General features: G+C 39.4%; 1 protein-coding gene across 3 annotated transcripts in view; it reads left to right on the plus strand.

Moving 5' to 3' along the window:
• The first annotated feature begins 5,482 nt into the window (after positions 1–5,482).
• The window catches only part of LOC143296310 (uncharacterized), an 86,446-nt gene continuing 78,794 nt past the window's right edge, over positions 5,483–13,134 (plus strand). For all 3 annotated transcript variants that reach the window (XM_076608171.1, XM_076608180.1, XM_076608187.1), the window contains exons 1-3: positions 5,483–5,630; positions 6,957–7,673; positions 8,462–8,692. In XM_076608171.1, the coding sequence (XP_076464286.1) occupies positions 6,998–7,673; positions 8,462–8,692 (907 nt within the window). In that variant the 5' untranslated portion in view covers positions 5,483–5,630; positions 6,957–6,997. The remainder of the gene's footprint in view (positions 5,631–6,956; positions 7,674–8,461; positions 8,693–13,134) is intronic.

The raw sequence follows: 13,134 nt of genomic DNA on the forward strand, positions 1-13,134 counted from the left end.
ACACCAGTTGTTATGGACCAAAAGCTTACACACCAGTTGTTATGGACCAGAAGCATACACACCTGTTGTTATGGACCAGAAGCATACACACCCGTTGTTATGGCCAGAAGCATACACACCAGTTGTTATGGACCAGAGGCATACACACCAGTTGTTATGGGCCAGAAGCATACACACCCGTTGTTATGGACCAGAAGCATACACACCAGTTGTTATGGTCCAAAAGCTTACACACCCGTTGTTATGGCCAGAAGCATACACACCTGTTGTTATGGACCAGAAGCATACACACCCGTTGTTATGGACCAGAAGCATACACACCAGTTGTTATGGTCCAAAAGCTTACACACCCGTTGTTATGGCCAGAAGCATACACACCCGTTGTTATGGCCAGAAGCATACACACCAGTTGTTATGGGCCAGAAGCATACACACCCGTTGTTATGGCCAGAAGCATACACACCCGTTGTTATGGACCAGAAGCATACACACCAGTTGTTATGGGCCAGAAGCATACACACCAGTTGTTATGGACCAGAAGCATACACACCAGTTGTTATGGACCAGAAGCATATACTGAATCCAGGAACATACTGGAAACTGGACATTGTGCCTTAACTCAGACCATTGGTCAGTCCTCCATTTGATTGTGTTGGCTTTGAATTAGTAGGATCAACAACAACAACAAAAATCACACACACACACACACACACACACACACACACACACACAAGCAGAGGAATGGACAGACAGAAACACGTGTACAGATATATATATATATATAGAGAGAGAGAGAGATGAAAAAGTAACTGGCCATTTTCATTCATATATAACCGCTTGGCTTGTGAGAAAGTAACTGGCCAATTTCAATCATATTTGTGTTCATGTGGTGTATATGTGGGGTACTTGAATTATTTAGATTATAATCAAATTTTGTTTGGACCAGAATTAAATCACAATAACATTCCTGTCATTATTTTTCATTTCTTCCAGTCGACTGTTGAGAGTGCTTTCATTTAAAAGAAAATCATAATTTGGTATTTATTGCTCCCAGATGTTGTTATTCTAATGGTGTGTACACCAGCAAAGTGTAATATGAATTATTTAGGTCTACACTAGGTATTTATCTGACATGCACTAATTTACTGAATGTGTGCATCTGTTCAAAGAGTCTTCATCCTGTGATCACAAAGCTCGTCTCACTTTGCCCAGCTTTGCTTTGGGCTGTGGATTACAGATCCCATCTTCACTCATCAGCTGCACGTTTTGCCTGTGTTACTTTTTCCAGTCCACTGTTGGGACCTCTGCATTCCGTTTTCGAGGGGTGGGGGAGGGAGGTGAGGGGGGGGGGATGCTCTGTATTGGTTATGTTGGTGTTTCCATAAAGCACACAAGGCTGACAAGGATTACACGATCTTTAAAAGTGTGTAGTGGGTGTTCTGCATATGTAGCTTATACAGGTATACCCATACAGGATCTTTAAAAGTGTGTAGTGGGTGTTCTGCACGTGTAGCTTATATAGGTATACCCATACAGGATCTTTAAAAGTGTGTAGTGGGTGTTCTGCATATGTAGCTTATACAGGTATACCCATACAGGATCTTTAAAAGTGTGTAGTGGGTGTTCTGCACGTGTAGCTTATATAGGTATACCCATACAGGAAGAGTATTAAGGCTGATCAGCACCTGGATGATTGGTAGAATAATCTCCGCCAACAACCCATCAGGTGCCCATAACAGGATTGAATCCAAGGCCCTCAGATCGAAAGCCCAAAGCTCTAACCACTCGGCCACCATTGCGCCGGTCGTTTTGAATGAAGGCCTGGGACGGTGAGGGAAGGGAGGTAATCTGTTGTGAATGGCGCATGCTGACAGACACACACACACTGATGGCAGGCCCACAAACATTGTCACCTGTCATGCCTGGCTTTCAGATTTATCCATTGTCAAAAACAAACAAACATGGGAGTCCTTTTCCATCATCTCTTCACTTTGAGTACATCGTTCGTTTGGGAATGAAGAAAGTGAAAACATAAAGAAGCAGTCAAAACATTTGAATCATTGTCAGAGAAGGCTGCGGTATGTGCATGTATACACACACATGGGCTATGCAAACAGGTGGCATGGAATGCTGTCTTTCAACTAATATTTGAAATAAATGACTTTTTTTTTTTAGTCTGCTTGATTCTAATAGAAGATTAGGGTATTGCCTTTGTCTTGTTTATCTTGAAAGAATGTACTGTTCTTTTGGGGTCTCTTGTGACTGACAACATATCCCGTGACATGCAATGTTGTATTAAAATAATGATTTTTAACATACATGTTTGTGGTGTTACAGTGTTGATCTACTTCATTTTGCACAAGCTGATCAACATCATGTGTTTCATGCCATGAACTGAAGTTAGTGTTTGTGTGTGTGTGTGTGTGTGTTCAGCCTCGTTTTTTTTTTTTTTTTCTCATTAAAATGTGTTTTGAAAATAAAACTCAGTTTCCATTTCCGATTCAGTTTTGGCTTAATTTTTGGTTTCGCTCTATCCCACTCTCTCTGACTCTGTCGCTGTCTTAATTTCTCTCCACACTCTAACCCCCTGTCCCCCTGTCTTTCGTCAGTTCTCTCCCTTTAGAAGGAAAAGAGATGGTATGGCCCATCGTGTTCAATAGTATTGAGCTCAGTGGTGTGGTCACGACGGGCTGTCCTGTACCATCTTTCAGGGAACAGTGCATGGGGAGGGGGGACACGAGGCAGACAACATCGCTAAGTGGACAGAGAATAACTTTGCCGAAACACAGGCCTTACCCCACGACTGTCAAGAATGGAGAATGTTGGCGATGCCGGTGATCAGCAGTGCAGCGCCCCTTCGACCAAACCAGACTTGGAGACCAGATACCAGTAAACAGGACAGCCCTGTTTTTCCATTACTGATCAGAGACACATATATACACATACAAATATTTCTGTTTCCTGCCGGAGTCTGCACTAGTGGGTCACGTTTAAGTATGTGTAATTAAAATAGTATTTCTGTTTTAACACACACACACGGCACACACACACACACACACACACACGTACATGCGAACACGGACACATATCCCGGCACTTCACTATATATTCCACCATCCCATCTTCCATCCAAAGACTCTCATCCCCCGCCCCTCAGGACCGGACCCACCGCTGACCCCCACCCCCCTCGAACACCCCATCTCCCGGCCTTTTTTTCGTCTAACATGATATCACTCTCTGTGAAAAGACATAATGTCGATCAACAACAACACAATGAGCTGGTGGATTGTTATGCGAAAAAATGCACACCATGAATATTCACAATGATATAAAAATTAGTATTCCATTTTCATTATCAAAACTGAGGTTATTCTCTGCAGGAGAACTCACAGATGTATATGCAGTGGGTCTGTTGAGAAAACCTGTTGGAACCGTATCAGTAAATTGGGGCTTGACCCTGTTTGAGTAATGCTAAGCATGCCTGCGCAAAATTGATCTATGTGTGCTTTCTTCCGGCAAAACAAAACTAGGACACTATATACACTCGTTGAAGGTTAACCAGTCCAATATACAGACTACGATTTGATGCTATGAAAACAAAATCTGCGTACTCCTATTGTGACTTGCATCTGTGGTAATGCGATGCGTATCATCTGTGAATGTGAACAGTTTAATACGGAAAATTACCTCAATCATTTTACAGAACCTGCTTCCATCGGAAACGTTTCACGACGGCATGACACTCAACAAATATTTCAGTGAAATTGTTCAGAGTTTGATTAGGATTCCCGGCCATTTCTCTCTGTTGTAAGTTGGTGGTTGAGTATAGTTAGTTTAAAAAATGTATTCATACTTTTTGTGATGGAAATTCGGGACAGAGGGACGGGGAAGGTTGTGATGACATGAGGTGTTGTAGAAGGGGTGGATTTTCGCATAGAATAGCAACTTGATTATGGATAGACGTTAAACAAAAGAATTTGACGAACGAATGAACGAACATGGCTGACTGATAATTTTTTGCATGGACAGCGTGTTGTCAAGAATAACGCCGAGGTTCCTGACTGAACTGGAAAGAGGGATGGACGTGCTGCCAAATTTGATTGTGTCAGTTGTGAGGGAAGAGAGTTTTTTTTTTTTTCTAGTTCCTGTGACCATTAATTTGCTTCAGTTTTGTCAGCGTTCAATTATAATTTCTTTAGAGTCATCCAGTTTTGAATGTTCAGGAAGCAGTCAGATGTTCCTTGCAAGAGCAACGACAGTTTTTCAGGGGTATCATTCTTCTGGAGTTAAGTGTCATCAGCATAAGAATGATGACTGACATTATGGCGGTTGATAATTTCAGCTGGAATCGATCAGTAAGATAAGATTTGAACCAGTTTAGAACAGTGCCGTTGATACCAAATGTAAAATGAAGACGGGAAAAAAGGATTGAATGGTCTATCATGTCAAAGGCGGCTGGCAAATCGAGAAGAATGAGAAGGGAAATTAATTTTGTCCTAAGTGGGGCGCTAGCAGTAGATTATTCAGGATGTGGAGAAGAATAGTTTCGGCGGTGCTGTGGTCGGCAGCACGATAGGCAGACTGAAAGGGGTGGATGAGATAGTTGAAACAAAGGTGGTTGTTGAGCTACTTCAGGACAGCTTTCTCAAGGAGTCTGGACACTATAGAAGGTTAGAAACTGGTCGATAGTTTTTTTTTCAAAACTATGTTCAGCCGTTGCGTCAAGGTTGACCTGGGTTTCTTCAGAAGAGGCCGGACGATTGCACTGAGTTTTGAAAGTGGATGGAAACGTTCCATTGAGAATTAGGGATGAGCTGATAATTATTGGTGATTTTGGGGAGAAGCTGTAAGACACACTAGGACAAGACAGAGGCTGGTATAGGATCGAGCTCACTGTCACTGAGCGGGATTTTATTGACGGTCATTTCTTTCAGGATTTCATGGATCTCTGTTTTAGTCAATGGTTTAAAGGAATGGAGAGGAGTATTGTTGAATTGAGGATCAGGATGAGCAGGTTGAAAGGTTTGGTCCAAGCTGGTACGGCGAATATTTTGGACTTTTGTCGGAAAACGGAAACAGGAGAAGGCATCAGGGAGTTCAGATAAAGTGTAAGGAAGAGGATTTTTTTTTTTTTTTTTTTTTTTTTTTTTGCTGCACCAAGAAGATTTGACATGATAGAGTAAAGAGATTTGGTAGATGTTGCATCGAGAACTCATGAGAAGAAAAGAAGTTGTTTGTCTTCGCTGATGAGATCATAATTATGTTTGACTTTTATTTATTCATCAAGTTATTTATCATTTTTTATCATTGCTGATTTCCCACGTCCGTTGCAATGATGACCGAACTGGGCAACACAACGTACTGATTCTGAACATGCTCCACAATTGTCCGGAGGTAGGATTTATAGTGGTCACATTTTCACCATGCAACGCCTCGCTGAGCTCGTTCGCAAAGCTTTATGGGATATGTGCTGGACCGCCATGTTGACATAATTGCAGATCGTCGCCATGTTTCTTTGACGCTTGTTCTGTTAGTTACATTTATGTTGCATTAAAATCTAATGTTTTATGTTGTAATTTACAACGATATCAGGGCGGACTGAACAATAAAAGAAAACAGACATTGCACAAGTAAGTATTTTTCTCAATGGAAAGGGAAATGCATACAAAATTTTGATTCGCGATACGACTGCTTGAACAGAGCATTGGTGAGCGGTGCCGTGAACCTGTCGGTTCTTTGTGCTTACCTGTCGGTAGACGAGGTTGTGCCATGGAATAACGGGATTGTATCCAACGTCCCTTTCTATCAAGAATTTAAGGTTAATTAGATATAGTTTGAAGAAACTCCCATCTACTCAGCTTCCAATTTCTCTGGAAATATTAATTTATATTTCGAAATCGTGATCATTGAAAATCCATTTGAATGATGTAAATCTTTAGAATTTATGGGGAACTTTGGCAATGGTTGTCCAATTTTCAATGCTTTCCCTATAATACATTACCCCCGGGATAATAGTTTTTGCCCTATTCTTTTGTCGCCATGAATGTATTATCTAGTATATGATTATAAGTAAAAGGAACTCCATTTTGGTGGTGTGTGTATCCAGTGCGTTATGGAAACAGTTTAATCCAAACATGCATAAATTTAATCCAACATACTGTATGTTGGATTAAATTGTTTCCATAATGAAATGAACATTGACATGGATTTTATTATTATATAACTTAGAATACATAAATTAAGTTTGGTCTTGTACATGCATACTTCAAACAAAGACAGTTAAGTGATTTTGCAAAACTGTAGTATTTGTTGACCTTGGAGATAGGAAAAATCTCTCCCATTTTAAGGTTAATGCCTAAACAGCCAAAGGCACTTCTTGAATTCAGTACAGACCTTGCATGACTAAAGAACAAAATTTACACCACTCAGATCTCTTGACTGTAGTATAGTGTTAAATAAATGTAATAACTCCCAGAAACTGGCCAAGGGACGATGCAGGCTCATAGTATGCAGCTGTTACTTCTCCCAGAGAATTGTGAACATCTGGAATAGCCTGCCTGAGGACGTGATCTCAGCCCCATCGGTTAACAGTTTCAAAAGCAGGCTTGACACTTTTTGGAGAGGCAGCCCAACTGTCTATGATCCAGTTTGTCTGTCCTAGGATGTACATGTAGGCAGTCTGCTACCCATGCATGCCACAGTAATAGTGGAAAGTATGGACCATGTAAAAGCCAGAAGCCCTAAATACTGATTTTTCAAGTTCAAGTATTTTGTATTATTAAATTTGGTGAACAAAGTTTGCTAATGCTAGTTGAAACTCAAAATGAGATGAATGCATTGAGGAAGTCATTTTTAAAGACGGCCCATATACTAGATTATGAATTTAATTTATGAGGTTTGGTTCTGATTCTTTTTTTTAATTTTTTTATTACTGTCATTGAACTGCTGTGTTGCAGGTTAGCACTATTGATTCAATCCAGTTTACAGCTGAGGAAGAATGGATGATGACAAGGCTTCTCGCTTCATTTCATCATTGGTCAAGTCCATCCAGGCCCTGTGCAATGGGTTTGTGGAATTTTCCAACAGTATCGAGGTGGTTGGTCACATCCATCTGAATATCGACCGCAATCTGAAATTGGACTACGTTTTGACAGAAGAAGTCAGCAAATCTGTCAGTGAAGGCTCCACAGTGTTCTCCAGCCACAGTTATCATTCCCAGCCTCCACCCAGTCTCACATCAAAGAGTGCCAATGACACATCAAATTCCAGTCAAAAATCACGCAAAAACAATGAAGCAGACCCTCTGGGTCTGTCTGCCTTACCCCGTGAAGTGCCAAACACATCCAGATCTGAAGGTCATTCTCACAGTTCAAATCGAGTTAGTGAGAGCAGCAACTCATCACATTCATTTTCTCGGAACTCAGACTCTGAATCACTTAAACATGAAAATAACCGCTCATCTTGCCAAATTGAAGACAGTTCAAACAAACGACGAAAAATGGGTCCATTATCACAGAACTCTCCATCCCCAGCAGCTAAACGTAGTCGTCCAAATGACTTTAGCTCAGGCTCCAGGACAGTGATAAAAGAGCAAGGTTTTGAAGTGATTGAGATCAAAGAGGAGCCAGAAGAGGAGCCTGCTGTCTTTTTTGGGAACTCGGCAACTGGGCAAGGTGAAAACTGGGAATCTTTTGTTCTCTGCATCTTGTCTCTCTCCTAGATATCTCTGCCCAGCTCTCGTTTCCCCCACTCTCTTCTCTTTCCTCTTGCCCTCTTTTTCTGTTCCCTCTCCGAGTCTCTGTGATAATCCTTGATATGAGTTTATCATCAGCTAGCATCAATGATTGTAATCATTGTAAGTAATTTGAGATTTGGAAGCGGCATAAAGTTAGTTGTGAAGTATATTTTTCTTGACTTATTTGTTCAGGCAGCCTATCAGAAGGTTTCAAGCTAACTGACAGATTTCTCTGTGATAAATAATTGCATTGTTTTCAATTAACTAATTTGATACAATGGTATTGGTGATAATAATAATGATAATGAAATGCTCTTCTACTGCGCTGTTCCCTTATACAGAGGCTCATGGCGCTTCGCAAGTTAGATAAACAAATAACTGTAATCAAGAATAATCAAATAACTGGTTAATCACTCGGCACTCCACAAATTACGCATTACGAAAGAGGAGCAAGAATTATCAGGTAAAAGAATGCAGTAGTGCATCCATTTGTTTTTAGAAAGTGGACAGTACTGGTAGCGTGGTAGTTTTCGAGATTTCTAAATCTAATTTTATGACTTTAGTCTTGACAAGGGGTAAACATTTTTTTTCTTTTTTTCTGTTTGTAAGACTAAGAGTACACTTTACTTCCACTGTGACAGTAACACAGTGACATAAATTTTGCAGTTGTGTTTTCTGAATTGTTTGTGTGGTCCACATACAATGTGCAGTCCCGTTGTGTTACAGATATCCAGACACCTGACTTCAGTAATGTGGTGATGGAGAGTCTGGACCGGGTCAATCAGATAGAAGGCTCCGACCTTGTGGCTGATGGTGGTGGAGGTGATGGCATGGGGGGTCCACAGCAGCCAGTGTTTCCAGTCATGTTCCACCAGAGTGACGGGATGCAGTCGTCGTCAGGTGGCCCTGTTCCTGGTCCTTCTTCAGATCCCCAGTCAGCGGCATCAACCAGTGGAGGTAGGTGTCAGATTTACTCCATTCTTTCCATGATCAGTTCTTGTGCATCAGATGGTAGTTTGATTGTTTCCTGCAGGCTCTCTCTGTTTGTTCATCTTGTTCACTTTTATTTTGTCGTTTGTGTTGGTCATTTACTTTTTCCATCTTTGTTTTGTCATATCTGCATTCTGGTTTTTTGTGTGTGTTCTTGTTTTGTCTTGTTGACTGATCAGAAGTATGCAGTCACACATATGGTTGACACAAAATGATGAATAGTTGAACACATACATCAGTTTTGTATTTAACCATATGCCTGGTACCTGAAAACTGTTTCAGGAGAGAAGACAGCATTATCAAGGAAGATGCTATAGATGACATGGGCTGACTTAGTTTTTGATATTGAAGAAAAGGTTTGGAAGAGGGAAGAAGAGGGTATTATAACTACTTATTCAGAAAAAAGTTTGATAGAACTAGAAGCTGGTGGATATACAAAAAAGAAAAGCTTTTTATTTGGAAAAAAACAACAAACTTTATTTCTGTGGCAGTGAAATCCCAGTCATGCCTTTCACTATTCAACATTGCAGTGTTCTGTTGTAATTTGTTTCTTCCAAAAACTTGGCAGTTTGCTTTGAAGTATAGAACACACCCAAGTTCAAGTGTTACCATTGTATGGATCATATTAATAGTACCTGTCTTGACTGCTCAGAAACACAGTTTATACCTATTATGAAAAATTGGAATTAAATTTTTTTTTTTTATTGTTTATGATATTTTCAAAACATCCAGTAGTAAAAAAAAAAAAAAAAAAAAAAAAAAAAAAACCCAACTAAAATTAGAAAAATGTACTGGTCATAGACTTTATGTTATAACCACTGATTGAAATGTGAATGTGGAATTAGTATTCACAAAATCAAGAAGCCTGTCTATCTTCATGTGGATTATTGTGACTGCATACTTTTGTGTTCTTTCACACTTTTATTTTCTTTACTTTGTTCATGTGACCTTTTCAGCTTGGTTTTCAGTTTCTGAGACAGGAGGGTGTAAATTAAACGGCTCAAACAGTTTTGTCTACAGGTCTCACAATCTTAAACCTGGAATTTGTGGGATGGAAATATGTTTGATTTTGATGGAAACAAAAGTTGGAATATTCTGTGGGCTGAAGGAAATAGCAGCAGTTTGTGCAGTTGGTCATACAGAGTCCACTTCTCTCTCCCTTCACTTCCTTGATAAAACTAAAAGAAAGTTTCCAGTCATGAATAGTGTTCACAGTGCTGCAGTCACATTGACGTTGATTGAAAACTCTGGTGGACAGAAGTAGAAAGGGGAAGGTAGTAAAGTTTCACCAGCACCGCAGGACTGAGAGGAGAAAGGTTATCTTTTGGTCTTTCATAGCAAGGAATGCCTGCAAGGGAGCAGAGTTGTTTAAGTTAGTTACCTCTGGAGATTTCCCCTCCATATAATGATATATCCAAAAACATTACACATGGAACAGAGCGATATGGCATTTGGCCTTCACTGGAGAATATGCAGAAATTGTAATGTGGTGTTCTGGTCAAGTGTTGAAGTCTGCCAAACTGAAACATTAGATCTGGGCCACAGAGGTGGAGCAATCATCTCAAAGCCTCACGAGTTGATAGGAAGTCCAAAGGAACAATCACTGTACCCAGCAGATACTTGTTATGCATCATTGTAGGCACTTAATGTGACGCTTTCTTGTTTAGTATGATGTTGACAGTGGTGATTGTAGCAGTGAAATAGTGAATACATACATATTTCATTATTTGCCCACCTGGTTGACTGTGATTCGAGCTTATGATTTTAAGTAGGGATTTCCAAAGTATTGTATAGCTTGCTGAAAGCCTTTCTATGTCTTGGTGGGAAACTTGCTGCTGCCAGTTCAGTTGAGGGACGTGCATTATAAATGGAGGTAGATGAGGTGTTGCTTGAATTTGAGTCAGTAAGCTGGTGTAATACACTGTGCTGACAACTTCTTTTGGAACTTTTGATTAGTGATATTACTCGATCAATATCAGCCGACTAACTGAAGGTGATTGGTGGAAAGAAAGTTTCTTCACACATCTCAACTCAAGCCATCGTTTTGAAAGCAGAGGCAGCTGATCTATGGTGGTAAGTTGTGTGTTTAACATGGCTGTGAAATTGTTTTGTGTTTGCATTTGTTTTTTTTTTCTTCTTGTCGCTTCTCATTCTCAGCTCCAGTTTCATGTTGTATGCAGACTGATTTAGCATCAGTTCACTATCAAATGATACTTTTTGGTCTTGAACATGGTGCATAGATAACCCAAACAAAATACTGGTGATTGGCATGGGCACATGCACATGCACACGTACACGAAAACCTTTCCAAACTTTCCTACTGCTTCAGTTTGTCCATATCATTATCAAATACAGAAATATACAAAGAGATGCTTTCAGGTTGCAGATTGGTTTAGATTGGTTTTTCTCTCAGTAGACTACAGCTTACATGTGCCACATTTACAGTACAGTGTATACATGATTTGATTGCATTCAGAGCTAAAAGATGTGGATGCCATCTAAGTTCCAAATTTGGAAATGGATTATACCTTGACTGTCCCTACTTTCCTCGGTAGGGTGAACTGAGGAATGGAGTTATTGACTGTCAGAGGTTTCACAAAAAAAGGGAAAAAAAGAAAAAGAAAAAAGGAAGCGCTGCATGCAGTTTGAAACCTGGATTGAGAAAGGTGCTTCTTCTCCTCTCTCACTTTGTGTTGATTTATTTATTGTTTTTGTCTTTTGTTCTTTGTTTTCAGTCATTGGTTTATTTTGTGTGCAAGCAACTGTTGATGGGAATGCTCAGTTCTTTTGAATTTTGCTTCATACATTGAAAATGAAATTGATCCATGCACAGATTTTGTGCTACCCCCACCCCCTTACACCACCCCTTCCCTGAATGCTTTGTAATCAAAGAACTCCTCCTGTTTGGAGCATTTTTAGTGATTGAATTGTTAAGTAAATTAAATGAAAATGAACAGATTAAAAGTGTATGCATCAATTTCAACATCTCAACACACTTTTACTCCTTGTAGCACAGTTTTGGAAACCAGAATTTAAGGCAAAGAGGATGAAATTGAAAGTAGGGTTGACTTGCATTTTCACCTGCTTTCAGAGCAGTCCTGTTTGATGGTTGATTTGGAAAAGCATGGGAGCATTCTCATTGTGGCAGCTGTGTGTGTCTTTCCTTGTTCTGATTCTGATGCACAAGAATTGATCATTATGGAGGAGTTTTTTGCTCACAGTGAAACCTGTTTGTTCAAAATGTTTTAATTTGGATCAGTTCTGATGATCGTAATGAAGTAAAATTAAAGTAAGTGATAAAATTTGCTTGAACAAATGGGCATTGTGGTGTGTGTTTTTAAGTCAATTGCAAATCAGGGTTCACATTACATTTTCATGCATTTTTCCTTTTTGAGTGTTTACTTTTCCCAGCTGTGTTTCTTTGATATTGCTAAATGTGTTCAGTATGAAACTAAATGTTACCATTTTTTGATATACATAAACTAGGTTAGAAGTAGAACAGAGAAATAGAAACCACTAAAATAATAAAGGGATAAAGGTGAAAAAAGACAAACTTTGAAAAAAAGAAAGAAAAAGAAAATAAAAGACCGGATCAGGATTCCTTTGTTTGTTTCTTATGGAGAAGTGGGTTGTATAAAAGATGAAGGAATACAAAACTGTGTCAAAATTAACTTGGAACTAAAAAGGTAGACTGTAGATAACTTGGAACTAAAATGGTTGACCGTAGAGTCCAGATTTTTTGGTGGGGGTGGGGTTGTGGGGGGGTCTGTGTGCATTGGTGACTGTTGCCTCTCTCTTAAATAAGAAACAGTGTTGTTGATCAGTCACTGGAGTGTAGTCACGAACTTCTCATCCCAGTTTCTAGCTTCCCTAATTTTTCTGTATGTTGTATAGAAGTATGGTGATATTTACACAGTTATACTTAAGGTTCCATGATGTAATAGTGTGGCAAGAACAGGAATGTTTACCACCAGTAATGATTTATTTCAATGAAATCAGATTCAGAATAACTTCATTATCTCAGTAACTTGAGTAAGCGAAATTAAGATTGAGATAAATCAACAGTTAATTACAACACCTTTAATTTGAAGTGGAGTGCATTAAATATTGTTTTGGTGACAATATGTTAAATTGAAAACAGTGGAGCTTGAGAAAAGCATGTTGATACACAGTGTTCCCGTGGTACTTCATTACCTGTTGGTTCAACACTGAAGGTACAGGCTTCCAAAATATAATTTTGATGTGTGAATGCTTCTCATTGAAATATATATAGTCTGAACATGGAGACAGATTCATGGGGATTTACTTAATTGTGCTGGTACGTGGTATGAAAAAAAGGCACTACTACTAGTTGCAGGAGTGTTTTTGAATCCTATTTTAATTACACATACTTAACCGTGACCCACTAG

Source organism: Babylonia areolata, chromosome 2 (assembly GCF_041734735.1).
Source record: "Babylonia areolata isolate BAREFJ2019XMU chromosome 2, ASM4173473v1, whole genome shotgun sequence".
NCBI classification, from domain to species: domain Eukaryota; kingdom Metazoa; phylum Mollusca; class Gastropoda; order Neogastropoda; family Buccinidae; genus Babylonia; species Babylonia areolata.